This window comes from Bos taurus, chromosome 27 (genome assembly GCF_002263795.3).
Source record: "Bos taurus isolate L1 Dominette 01449 registration number 42190680 breed Hereford chromosome 27, ARS-UCD2.0, whole genome shotgun sequence".
Classification (NCBI taxonomy): domain Eukaryota; kingdom Metazoa; phylum Chordata; class Mammalia; order Artiodactyla; family Bovidae; genus Bos; species Bos taurus.
Genome location: NC_037354.1, coordinates 40,133,053 through 40,146,812, shown reverse-complemented (window position 1 = coordinate 40,146,812; position 13,760 = coordinate 40,133,053). Strand labels below are relative to the sequence as shown.

The window sequence follows — 13,760 nt, the reverse complement described above, 5'->3', positions numbered from 1 at the left end:
TACATGCCTAGGGAAAATATAAAATACACCCAACAGAATATCCACAAAAATTACTCATGAGAAGTAGAAAAGTTTTTCATTTTCTCTCCTGATACACATTTTCTAATCTTCTACAGTGAGCATATATTACAGCCTTTAAAAGCTTATTAATCCATGTATATGGAGACATAGTTAAGCGAGAGCAATGCTGAAGGTGTCTTTTTCTTCTAAAGGCACTGTCTGTCCTACTTACCGCTTCTGCAGCCCCCACTTTCTCACCAGGATCTAGGCAAAAAGGTAAGAGAAGCCAGAACAGGCAAGCCCAGGGGTCCCGGCAGTGGGGTCCTGGCAGGAGTCCACTCTGTGGTCGGACCTATCTGTACCTTCCTACCCTCCACAAACAGCAGCCTGCACTGCTCACTGACTCCAGGCAGTAAACCCAGGAGGCTCTCCCTGAGCCGTCTATCAGCTTTTCTGAGAGAAGCCTGGATTAATGGTCTCTAGCAGCTCCTGTTTATTATTAGAAAGTTGCCCCTTGAATATTGTCCAAGCCACTAAAAATCAAAATCTGAGGGGAAGGGAAGAGAGGACAACTCTATACCCTTCAATGGGATGACCTGATCCCTTGAACAAACAGATGTAAATACAATATCCTTAGCCTGAGAACAGAGAAATTAAATGAAAAAAGTTCATTGATCACTTTCCCCACAGTAATTATTACTACTATCTCAAGCTCTTAAAAAGAAAGTCACTCTGAGTAGAAATTCAGTTTAAACACTGTTGCTGATAATATTCAGAAAAAAGATCAAGAAATTAGCTTCAACAAAAATAGTCCAGCAAGCTCACATCTACATGTTTATAAAAATTACTCTCAATCCCACACATGAAAAGGAGAATGATACATATTCGATACCTATGCATGCAGAGTCGCTTCGGTCATGTCCGACTCTCTGCGACCCCATGGACTGTAGCCCACCGGGCTCCTCTATCCATGGAATTCTCCAGGCAAGAATACTGGAGTGGGTTGCCATTTCCTACTCCAGGGGATCTTCCAGACCCAGGGATCAAACCTGTGTTTCTTACATTTCCTGCATTGGCAGGCAGGTTCTTTATCACTGTGCAACCTGGGAAGCCCTTTCAATACCTATAGGCTAAGACAATTAGGCTTATTTTCAACACTGAAAACAAGGGGTCTTCTGATTAAAAAATGATTCAACCTTTTCTTATCCTGTATGCTCCACAGTATTTGTACTATGTAAAGTATTATTTGTTTTATAATATCTTGTACTATAGTAACTGCACTATTTCACACTGAATAAAAATTAACAGTTGCCTCGAAAATAATCAACTACCAAGAGCATTCTGAATAAACTTTCATTAGGGTTTGATAAAATTGAAATCTTAGGAGTTAAGTTTATCTGTAATTAATTTTATTGTCTTTGTGTGGACAAATCAAACTATAGCAGTAAATAATGGAATCTAAGCACTGAGGGCAATATTTTCACTCCCACATACAGCTAAAGACAATGAAAATGCAAAGTAAACCCATGTTAAAACATTCTCCATATATCTACAATTTTGATTTGTGATTAATCATTTGTGATTTATACATATGATGATGCCATAACTGACTTTTTCTAAAGTTCAAAAGCTGGCTGCCATGTTAGAAATGCACTAATGCATTGAGAATTTTTAAATTATAATGAAAATGTCAATATATAAAAATCTATTTTAAAATATTAATCTATTTTATAGCATTTTGTAATACTGCTGACTTTTAATAAAAGAATATAGATTTAATAATTATCAAAGATACAACCTTTATCAAGACTATTTCTCAAGTACTAGAAAAGAAAAATTTTCAATAAAATAAACTCCTAATTTCAGAAAGTATGTACCAAGGTCATTCTGTAAAAAGAAAGATTCTTCCATTTACAGAGTGGTCACCTGATACACAGCAACTTGGGGCAATCACTCACAGTGTGTTTTTCTGTGGGAGAAAGAACTGCTGCCAAAGAGGGGAAAGGAGATGGTTTGCCAGTTGGTGCGAAAAAGGAACTGAGCCACTCCTTCACATGAGGCAGAGAAATCTCACCATCACCAAGCCAGCAGGAGACGGACCAGCAAAAGCATAGCAACAAGCCTCTTGTGTCCTCTGCAGACGCCCTCAGCATCCACATCACAGCTTCACAACACTGCCTCCTGTCCTCTCCCTCAAGGCTGCCAGGCTGTGATACCCATTTTATCACCCTATAACCACGGAGAGGGCCATGCTATCTACCCACCACTAATACAAACAAAAATCACAATGTGTCTCCAGAAATGCCCTCCCAAACCAAGGGACAGGAGAGAAGTCAGAAGATGAGGGATACTTCAATATCATAAGAAATGTTTAAATGTCCACAGTGAAAATAAAAAATACTTTCTCTAAAAAGAATCCAAGTCAGAAAGAAGTAAAACTGTCACTAATTGAAGAGGAAATGATATTATGTAGAGAACCCTAAAGACTCCACCATAAAATTATTAGAACTAATGAACAAATCTAGGAGAGCTGCTGGATACAAAATCAAAAATCCACTGTTTCTGTAAACAGTGAACTGTCAGAAATTGAGAAAACAATCCCACTTATAATGGCAACAACAAAAATTAAAATACCAGGAATATATATATTATATATAATATATAATAATATATACAATATACAACATATAATAATATAGTGTGTGTGTGTATATATATATCATATATACTTTGTGCAGCATGCAGGATCTTAGTTTCCCAACCAGGGATCGAACCCACACCCCGTGCAGTGGGAGTGTGGAGTCTTAACCACTAGATGGCCAGGTAAGTCCCTACCTAGGAATAAATTTAAACAAGGAGGTAAAAGACCTCAATATTGAAAACTATAAGACACTGATTAAAGAAATTAAAGACAAAAATAAATGGAAAGAAATTCTATGTTCATGGAATAGAAGAATTAATATTGCTAAAATGTCCAATTTCCCAAGGCAATCTTGCAGATTCAATGTAACTCGTATTAACATTCCAACACTTTTCACAGAAATAGAATAGACAATCTTAAAATGTATATGGAACCAAATAACTGAACCGCCCAAGGAATCTTGAAAAAGGAGAAAGCTGGAGCATCACACTCCCAAATTGGAAACTTTATTATAGGGACTTCCTGGGGGCTTCCCCAGTGGCTCCGTTGATAAAGAATCTGCCTGCAGTGTAGGAGACCCAGGTTTGATTCCTGGGTCAGTAAGATCCCCTGGAGAAGGAAATGGCAACCCACTCCAGTGTTCTTGCCTGGAGAATCCCATGGACAGAGGAGCCGGGGGTGGGGGGGCTACAGTCCGTGGGGCCGCAAAGAGTTGGACTTGACTGAATGCAAAAGTAGGAAGTCAAGAAACACCTGGAGTAACAGGTAAATTTGGCCTTGGAATACGGATGAAGCAGGGCAAAGACTAATAGAGTTTTGCCAAGAAAATGCACTGGTCATAGCAAACACCCCCTCCCAACAACACAAGAGAAGACTCTACACATGGACATCACCAGATGGTCAACACCGAAATCAGATTGATTATATTCTTTGTAGCCAAAGATGGAGAAGCTCTACACAGTCAACCAAAACAAGACCAGGACCTGACTGTGGCTCAGATCATGAACTCCTTATTACCAAATTCAGACTTAAATTGAAGAAAGTGGGGAAAACCACTAGACTACTCAGGTATGACCTAAATCAAATCCCTTATGATTATACAGTGGAAGTGAGAAATAGATTTAAGGGCCTAGATCTGATAGATAGAGTGCCTGATGAACTATGGAATGAGGTTTGTTACATTGTACAGGGATCAAGACCATCCCCATGGAAAAGAAATGCAAAAAAGCAAAATGGCTGTCTGGGGAGGCCTTACAAATAGCTGTGAAAAGAAGACAAGCGAAAAGCAAAGGGGAAAAGGAAAGATATAAGCATCTGAATGCAGAGTTCCAAAGAATAGCAAGAAGAGATAAGAAAGCCTTCCTCAGCAATCAATGCAAAGAAATACAGGAAAACAACAGAATGGGAAAGACTAGAGATCTCTTCAAGAAAATTAGAGATACCAAGGGAACATTTCATGCAATGATGAGCTTGATAAAGGACAGAAATGATATGGATCTAACAGAAGCAGAAGATATCAAGAAGAGGTGGCAAGAATACACAGAAGAACTGTACAAAAAAGATCTTCACGACCCAGATAATCACGATGGTGTGATCACTGACCTAGAGCCAGACATCCTGGAATGTGAAGTCAAGTGGGCCTTAGAAAGCATCACTACGAACAAAGCTAGTGGAGGTGATGGAATTCCAGTGGAGCGATTTCAAATCCTGAAAGATGATGCTGTGAAAGTGCTGCACTCAATATGCCAGCAAATTTGGAAAACAGCAGTGGCCACAGGACTGGAAAAGGTCAGCTTTCATTCTGATTCCGAAGAAAGGCAATCCCAAAGAATGCTTAAACTACCTCACAATTGCACTCATCTCACACGCTAGTAATGCTCAAAATTCTCCAAGCCAGGCTTCAGCAATATGTGAACCGTGAACTTCCTGATGTTCAAGCTGGTTTTAGAAAAGGCAGAGGAACCAGAGATCAAATTGCCAACATCCACTGGATCATGGAAAAAGCAAGAGAGTTCCAGAAAAACATCTATTTCTGCTTTAATGACTATGCCAAAGCCTTTGACTGTGTGGATCACAATAAACTGTGGGAAATTCTGAAAGAGATGGGAATACCAGACCACCTGACCTGCCTCTTGAGAAATCTGTATGCAGGTCAGGAAGCAACAGTTAGAATTGGACATGGAACAACAGACTGGTTCCAAATAGGAAAAGGAGTACGTCAAGGCTGTATATGGTCACCCTGCTTATTTAACTTACATGCAGAATACATCATGAGAAACGCTGGACTGGAAGAAACACAAGCTGGAATCAAGATTGCCGGGAGAAATATCAATAACCTCAGATATGCAGATGACACCACCCTTATGGCAGGAAGTGAAAGGAACTAAAAAGCCTCTTGATGAAAGTGAAAGAGGAGAGTGAAAAAGTTGGCTTAAAGCTCAACATTCAGAAAACGAAGATCATGGCATCCGGTCCCATCACTTCATGGGAAATAGATGGGGAAACAGTGGAAACAGTGTCAGACTTTATTTTTCTGGGCTCCAAAATCACTGCAGATGGTGATTGCAGCCATGAAATTAAAAGACGTTTACTCCTTGGAAGAAAAGTTATGACCAACCTAGATAGCATATTCAAAAGCAGAGACATTACTTTGCCAACAAAGGTCCGTCTAGTCAAGGCTATGGTTTTTCCTGTGGTCATGTATGGATGTGAGAGTTGGACTGTGAAGAAGGCTGAGCGCCAAAGAATTGATGCTTTTGACTTGTGGTGTTGGAGAAGACTCTTGAGAGTCCCTTGGACTGCAAGGAGATCCAACCAGTCCATTCTGAAGGAGATCAGCCCTGGGATTTCTTTGAAAGGAATGATGCTAAAGCTGAAACTCCAGTACTTTGGCCCCCTCATGCGAAGAGTTGACTCATTGGAAAAGACTCTGATGCTGGGAGGGATTGGGGGCAGGAAGAGAAGGGGACGACAGAGAAGGAGATGGCTGGATGGCATCACTAACCTGATGGACGTGAGTCTGAGTGAACTCCGGGAGTTGGTGATGGACAGGGAGGCCTGGCGTGCTGCGATTCATGGGGTCGCAAAGAGTTGGACACGACTGAGCGACTGAACTGAACTGAACTGAGTGACTAACTTTCACTTCTCCCTGGCAGCCCAGTGGTTATGACTCTGCACTCCCACATACCCCATGGCGCAGGCAAAAAAAGAAACAAAAACTAACTGTATTACTATTTACAAAGTAATATAGTAATAAAAACAATGTGGTAATAGCATTAAAAAAAAAAAAAAAAAGACAAATCAGTGGAACAGAACAGACCCCAGAAATAAACCCATGCCTATATGGGCAATTACTTTATGACAAAGTTGGCAAGAACATACACTGGGAAAAGGACAGTCTCTTCAATAAGTGGTGTTGAGGGACTTCCCTGGTGGCTCAGTGGTAACGAATCTGCCTGCCAGTGCAGGAGACAAGGGTTTGATCCCTGATCTGGGAAGATCCCACATGCCACAGAACAAGTAAGCCCGGGAGCCACAACTACTGAGCCTGCGCGCTGGAGCCCGGGAGCCACAACTGCTGAAGCCCAAGGCGCCCCAGAGCCCATGCTCCACAAGACAGGCCACCACAAGGAGAAGCCACACAGCAACGAGAGGTGGCCCTGCTCCCAGTAACGAGGACCCAGCGCAGCCAAAAATAAAATTGCAAATAAGTGGTGTTGAGAAAAAAAGGACAGCCACATGCAAAACTATGAAACTGGACCCCTATCTTACACCATACAAAAAAAACACAAGATGATTAAAGACTTCAATGTAAGACCTGAAACCATAAAAGTCCTAGAAGAAAACCAGAAGTACACGCTGTGACATCAGTCTTGGCGATGGTTTTTTTTACTTGACCCCCAAAGCAAAAATAAACGTGTAAGACTACAACAAACTAAAAAGCTCTGCACAGCAAAGGAAAACCATCGAACTTAAAAGGGAAACTACCGAATGGGAGAAAATATCTGTAAACCATATACCTGATAGAAAGTCATTATTCAAAATAGATAAAGAATTCATACAACTCAAGAGCAAAAACTAGATTCATTAAAAACTGGGCAGCAGACATAAATAGACATTTTTCCAAAGACGACACATGGCCAACAGGTATATGAAAGGTGCTCAGCGTCACTAATCTCAGGGAAACGCAAATCAAAAGCACAGTGAGATACCACTTCACACCTGTTAGAATGCTTATTATTGAAATAACAAGTGCTGGCAGAATGTGGAGAAAAGGAACCCTTGTGTACATTGGTGTACATTCTGTACACTGGTGTAGTCACTATCTAAAATAGTATGAAAGTCCCTGAGAAAATTTAAAATAGAATTACCATATGATCCAGCAACTCCACTCCCAGGGATTTCACGAGGAAACTGAAAACACTACTCTGAAAAGATATACGCACCCCCAGGTTCACTGCAGCATCGTTTACAGAAGCTAAAACAAGGAAGCAACATAAATGTCCATCAGTCAAAGAATGGATAAAGAAAATGTGGTGTTTATATACAATAGAATATTATTCAGTCATAAAAAAGAATGAAATCTTGCCATTTGGAACAACATGGGTAGATTTAAAGTGGATTCGCATTTAGTGAAATAAGTCAGAGAGAGAAAGACAAAAATACTGTACAATCTTACTTATATTTGGAATCTAAAGCAAAACAAAAAACCAATGTGTATCTATTTATTCATAGATACAGAGAACAAATTAGTGGTTGCCAGAGTTGGTGGGGGGGGGGGTGGAATAGGTGAAGGTGGTCAAAAAGTACAAACTTCCAGTTATAAAATAACGAAGTCCTGGGATGTAATGTACAGAAAGGCAACTATAGTTATCAGTGCCATGTTGTATAGTTAATAATACTGTGTTAAGAGTAGGTTTTAAAAATTTCATCACAAGGAAAACAATATGTAACTATGTATGGTGATATTAACTAGACTCATTGTGGTGATCATTTTGCAATACAAAAATTTTCTGACTCAAAAATGAAAATACTAATCACTGGATTTTTTTTTAATATAAAGAAGGGGAATACAAGTGTGTTGGGTATGTGTGTGCACGCGCACACATGGGCACTCACTCATCTAAGAGTTTACTGTGTGCAAAGTATTGCAGGAATTAAATGAATACTCTCAAGCCTCAAAGAAGTTCCAGGAAGTAGACACTACTAATAATGATTTCCTTTTTATAGCAAGGAAACTGAGGTTTGAAGAATTTAAGCTAACAAAGTTAGTATGGAAAAAGCTGAGTTATGAAACCAGGTGGTATGATTTTGTAGCCCATATTCTTAAAAGGCATCATCTTACAATGTTATTCAAAATACATATACCTTGAAGAGGAAGTATACTCCCTAGTCTTTCATGTGAAAGTAAAAGAAAGGTTATTAGAAAGAAGTATACACGTATTCCTCAGGAGGCTTTTCTCTTTTTACCTTGTGATATCACCATATCAAAGACAAATTGCTTTGGTTGTAACTTTTTAAGCAGGGTAATGTGTAAAGGATGGTTAAGAACATAGTGAAAGTGAAAGTGAAGTGAAAGTCGCTGTCATGTCCGACTCTTTGCAACCCCATGGATTGTATGCTGCTGCTAAGTCGCTTCAGTTGTGTCCGACTCTGTGTGACCCCAGAAACAGCAGCCCACCAGGCTCCCCCGTCCCTGGGATTCTCCAGGCAAGAACACTGGAGTGGGTTGCCATTTCCTTCTTCAATGCATGAAAGTGAAAAGTGAAAGTGAAGTCACTCAGTCATGTCTGACTCTTCGCAACTCTATGGACTGCAGCCTACCAGGCTCCTCCATCCATGGGATTTTCCAGGCAAGAGTACTGGAGTGGGGTGCCATTGCCTTCTCCGTCCATGGAATTCTCCAGGCCAGAATACTGGAGTGGGTAGCCTTTCCCTTCTCCAGGGGATCTTCCCAACCCAGGGATCAAACCCAGGTCTCCTGCATGGTGGGCGGATTCTTTATCAGCTGAGCCACCAGGGAGGCCCAAGAATCCTGGAGTGGGTAGCCTATCTCTTCTCCAGCAGATATTCCCGACCCAGGAATTGAACCAGGGCCTCCTGCATTGCAGGCAGATTCTTTACCAACTGAGCTGAAGCCCATAGGGCTGGTTTAAATCCCACTTTTGCCTTAGCCATGTAATGCACATTTTGTTACCTAATCTGTAAACTCCTGTTTCCATCTCTGGAAATGGCTATAATTTTACTGATCTCCCCTCTTCTTTAAAACTGGGTCCTATTTACATTAAGATTTTTTAAAATACAGAATAGGGTTTTTGTCTTTTTTTTTTAACATACTTAGTAAAATGCAACTGTTGCTACCAGTATTTAATGTATCTGAAACTACTGGTAAACACACTTGTATTCAGAAAAGTTAAAACAGTCTATAAAAACTGTTTCTAAATACTGCAATTAGTTACTTGAGAATGTATCTAAAGAACATTGCAACCTCATCGCTTTTCCTAAGGGCAGAAGACTTCAGAAGTTAGTATGTCAACTATCTAATTGGTTAACAATAACTCAGTTTGGACTAAGTATCCAGATTTTTGCTAAAACTCTATAAAGGATACATAGTCTCTGACTTTAAGAGCTTATAATCTAATTGTTAAAACAAAGGTATCACACGGTGAAAGTTACATTAAAAAGAACATTTATGTTTTATGATCCATAAGGGTAACAAAACTTTGGTGAGACTTTGAGCTAGCCTTAAAGTGTTATTTAGCCTGGTAAAAAGAAGAGCAAGAGGCAGTCCTGTTGGAAGACAAGAACACAAAATGACAAAAACAAGCGTGATGCCCAGGGGACAAGTGAAGAGGGAAATCTAACTATGAGGACAATATGGAATAAATGTGAACTGTAACACAGTTTATAAAAAACTGACTTGAAGGTCTGGTTGAGGAGTTTAGACGCAAAAATAAGCCACTAAAGCAAAGTTTTTAATACAAATATTTAAATATTTATATACACAGTCTTGTTTCCTAGAAACTAGAAATATTCATGGTCAAAAAAGTTTTCTATTTCATTCACTTTTACTTTTAAAAAACTCCATGGTTAACAGTAATTTTATACTTAAGAAACTTGCGTTTTAGAAATACTGAAATATTTACAAATAAAGTGGATTTGCTTTGCTGCAAATAATAAGAAAGGGAAAGGTAAGTGACCTTGAGCTGATGACCACTGAAGCTTGATGATAGAGTCTCTGCATCATTCTGGCCATCATAATTGTATAGGCCTAATATTTTCCATTATAATGTTCTTTTTTAACCTACCAAATTAGAGTAGTACTTGGAAAAGATGAATATTCATATAGAGATTAACTGTATTCTAATATTTCCATACATTTATTTTTTGCAACAATTTAAACATGATAAAAGACTGAATGAAATAGATTATTAGTCTACAAATCAAACTTTACAAACTAAAAATTAATTCAAGAAATTCTGTTTGCTTCGGAGAAGCCTTCACAGCTGTTGTCAATTTTTACTCAAAATAGTTCTACTATAGTACTTATATTTGTCACTTATTAAAAAAAAATCTTGTTAAGATACTGCAAATCAAACATAAACGTAATGCACTGTTAAAAGAAGTTAACAGTGTTAAACCACTGTGCTTTGTGGTTTCAGATACTGAATGTAAACTCGGCGAAGTGACCATGTTAACACCACCTGGTAGCACACATCCCAGCACTCGGCATTACCACACCCCCAGCTCCCTAAAAAGAACAACAGTATCACGGACTAAGGCCATTTTTATTTCTTCCCATTACCCACAAAGAGGTAGCAACATAACATGTTTCAATAAAGCAAGCACAATTAACTGTCTTCAGAAATAGATGACCTCTGCAACAAATCCCTGAACTCTCGCAAAGGAATAAAATGCTTTCACTCTGGCTCAAAGATATTGTGTGAAAGCAACTTTACATCTCTTAATGTGTGCTTCTTGAGCTTCACTGACAAAGGCAAACATTTATTAAGCTCAGCAATGTGCTACATATATTGTCTCATTTAATTATCAATGCAACCTTATTTCACAGATGAAGAAATAGGTTTAGAAACATTAGACCCCTTTCTGCAAAGTCCCAGTGACTGTTAGAGACGGGATCCAAATCTCCATGTTCAATCTGACACAGTCCATGCTCACAACCACTTCCCTATATTGCCCCTGATAAAATTTAACTATGGCCTATGGTCAGTGATGTGTATTATGGACATAAAGATGCCCACATAACCCAACTTAAATTTAAAGCAAGCATCAAGTCTTAAAGTGAACTTATTGAGTGATTACCTTTTTAATAAAGTTCTAATTCAACAGGAGGATATAATTTACAAATAAAAGAGTGATTTTTAATTTTACTCTATTTCCCTTAATAGTTTTTATAATGAGAAAATATTTAATCAGTAAGTCAATTTTAGTTTCAAATGAATTTTTCTGATTTTGAATGATATCCTCTAAGTTTCATCAAACTTTTTATACGAATGAAAATTTTCCATTGAGCGTGAAAGAAAAAGTGGTCATTTAATAATCTACAAAATTAACTAACAGTAAACAAAATACTGCTTTTAACTGTTAAAGCTAACCAATTCAATCTTGGAACAAAATATTTACCATTACAGAGAATCAGCAGTTCTCAGAGGAAACACTGATCGGGCCTCAACAGTTCCAAACAGTGAATGAGAACCATCTGGCCAACACAGAAGTGTTGTTATTTTCAGAAGTTGTTTGATTTTAGCGGCAAGGGTAAAAGGCCCCCAACTTCCATGTTCACAGGGATGGCTAACTTACTTGATTATCAACACCTCGTCTTTCCTGGCTCTAGTCTACTCATGCATACTATACATTACTGAAGTAAAACATGCAAAATTCGGTGAGATCCAGCAATGACAGTCTCCACGTTGGCATGCAAACATATAGTTTCCTGTTACCTGTAACATCCTTTTTACAAGGAATGCTTGTCAATATAGCAAAACTGCTATTCACCACACCTAACCCTCAAACAAACAAACAAAAAAAAACGGAGAACTTTCTAAAAAAAAAAAAAAAAAACGCCAATACAAAAGTTTCCTTAGGTGTTTTGGAAAAGGGAAGGTCCATCGAAAAAGTCCCCGGGAAAACGTAACGCTTTTTATTTTTCTCCTGGATACACAGCCAGTTGGCTGAGCTGGGCTGTGTGTGTATAGGAAGTGACCCTGGTCTGAACTCGGTGCTGAGCAAGTGAAATGCGGGTGAATTATCGATCCGCCGTGGGAATCGGATCCCTCTAAGGTCTTCCCTCCTCTACTACTTGGCCAGCAGGAACTGAGCGCCGCCGCAAGCCTTCAACTCCAGGTCGAACCACTCGGGTCACCTCTCCAACACTCCCCGCGCAGCCCCCACCCCGTCTGGCCTGCGATGCTGACACAGGTAAGCGCTGCTTTTCATAATCCCGCTGTGACACATGGACGCCCTACAGTGTAACATTCACTGCGGCGGACGGCATCCCGAACGCGCTTTCCACCCGGCGAGCCTCTCGGGACCGAAAGGTACTGGCCCGAGCCGAGTGCCCCGGCCAAACCCCTTCTCCTCCAAGAGGAGGGCGTCAGACACGGTTCAGCATTTACAATACAGACACGCGCGCGCGCGCACACACTCGCGGCCGGGAGCCTCTCCGGAGGCTCTCAGGACACATCTCAGGACACGGACACACACGCACCACTGCCGCCCCTCGCCCCCAGGCCTCCAGCACCGGGGAGGAGCAGAGACGGGGCTCCGGGCGCTGCTGACGGACGGCTCGTCGCCCCAAGTTTCAGGTGCGCGTTGCGCGCTCGAACCTCCGCCGAGGCAGAGAAGAAAGAAAGGGGCGGGGGGGAGGGTTCGGCTGGCAGCCGCCCCGACGGGGCGTGCGTCCGGGGGGCCGGGTTTCCCTGTCCTCCCGCCCTCCTCCGGCCCGGAGGGCACCCTCCTCCCCGCCGCCCCCGGCGCCGCGGGCGGGGAACAATGCCGCGACCCGCACCCCCGCCCGCCCCGCCGCCCCACTCACCACCCAGGTCAGCGCCCCGTGGCCGCCAGCTCCCGCGCCGCCGCCGCCGCCGCCCGCCTTGGCCATGGCGCGCCTCCTCCGCTCCGGGCCCGAGGCCGCCGCTCCGCCGCCCGCCGGCCGCCCGGCCCCCCGCTCCGCTCCGCACCGACCGCGCGCCCGCCGCGCTCCTAGCGGCGCCGCCCCCCGCGCCCCATCGCCAAGCCCGGGGCGGACGCCCGGCCGAGCCCGCTGAGGAGGCCGCGCCGCCCGCCGCCCTCAAACTCGAGGCGCGCGGCCGCGGCGCCCGGGCCTAGCGCGGCCCTGAGGCGGCGGCGCCGGAGCAGGAAGCGCCGAGGCCGGCGGTGGGCGGCGGCGCGGCCTCCTCCCCGCTGGGCCGAGGCCCCGAGTGCGGGCGGCGAGCGCGGCCGGCAGTCGGGCGTCCGGACGCGGCGGCGGCGCCCTGTCTCTCCTCGGGCTCCGCGGAGGCCGCCCCTCGGGGAGCTGGAGCGAGGTCGCCGCTGAAGCCGAAGCTGCGTGTGTCGGCCGCGTAGCAGCCCGACTTCCTTACAGCCCCTCGCCGAGACGGACAATAAGTGGAGCCGCCGCGGCCGCGGTCGCCTCCCTCCCGTCCGGCATAACACCGCACTCACACTCGCACCCAGGGAGGGCTGGGGAAGGCCGGCGGGGAGAGGGCGGGCGAGCGGCCTGCCCCGCTGTCACTCACGCCGCGGCGCCCAATCGGGGCCCTGTCGCCAAGCCTCTCGGCCTATCCCAAAATTCCAAGCCCCCCCGGAGGGGCGGGACCCGAGGGGGGGAAACGTCATTGCGGGTAGCAACCGAAGGGAAGACTTGGGGTTTTTGTTGTGTGTGTGTGTGTGTGTGTGTGTATGTGTGTGTGTGTGTGTGTGGTGTGGTGTCTCTGAGGGGTTTTTCCGTTTGAAGGCTGCGCAGGGGCTGCTGTCAGGGGTCACCTGAGGGCGGCGAAGGATAAGGGTCGACTTGGCCTCGGCTCGGCTTTGAATCCGCCAAGCTAGCTGTTTGCTCTAGACCGGCGGGCGAAGCTGGGTGCTCCTCGGCCCGGGACCG

The 13,760-nt window shown here is 43.4% G+C and overlaps 1 protein-coding gene across 5 annotated transcripts in view; it reads right to left on the bottom strand.

Moving 5' to 3' along the window:
- TOP2B (DNA topoisomerase II beta) overlaps positions 1–13,327 on the bottom strand; it is a 63,171-nt gene extending 49,844 nt beyond the window's left edge. For 3 of the 5 annotated variants that reach the window (XM_024986386.2, XM_024986381.2, XM_024986380.2), the window contains exon 1: positions 12,696–13,327. In XM_024986386.2, coding sequence (XP_024842154.1) covers positions 12,696–12,761 — 66 coding nt within the window. In that variant the 5' untranslated portion in view covers positions 12,762–13,327. Of the gene's footprint in view, positions 1–7,011; positions 7,030–12,695 lie in introns of those variants that run through there. The other 2 variants (XM_024986383.2, XM_024986384.1) reach the window with 1 other exon arrangement.
- Positions 13,328–13,760: the final 433 nt, after the last annotated feature.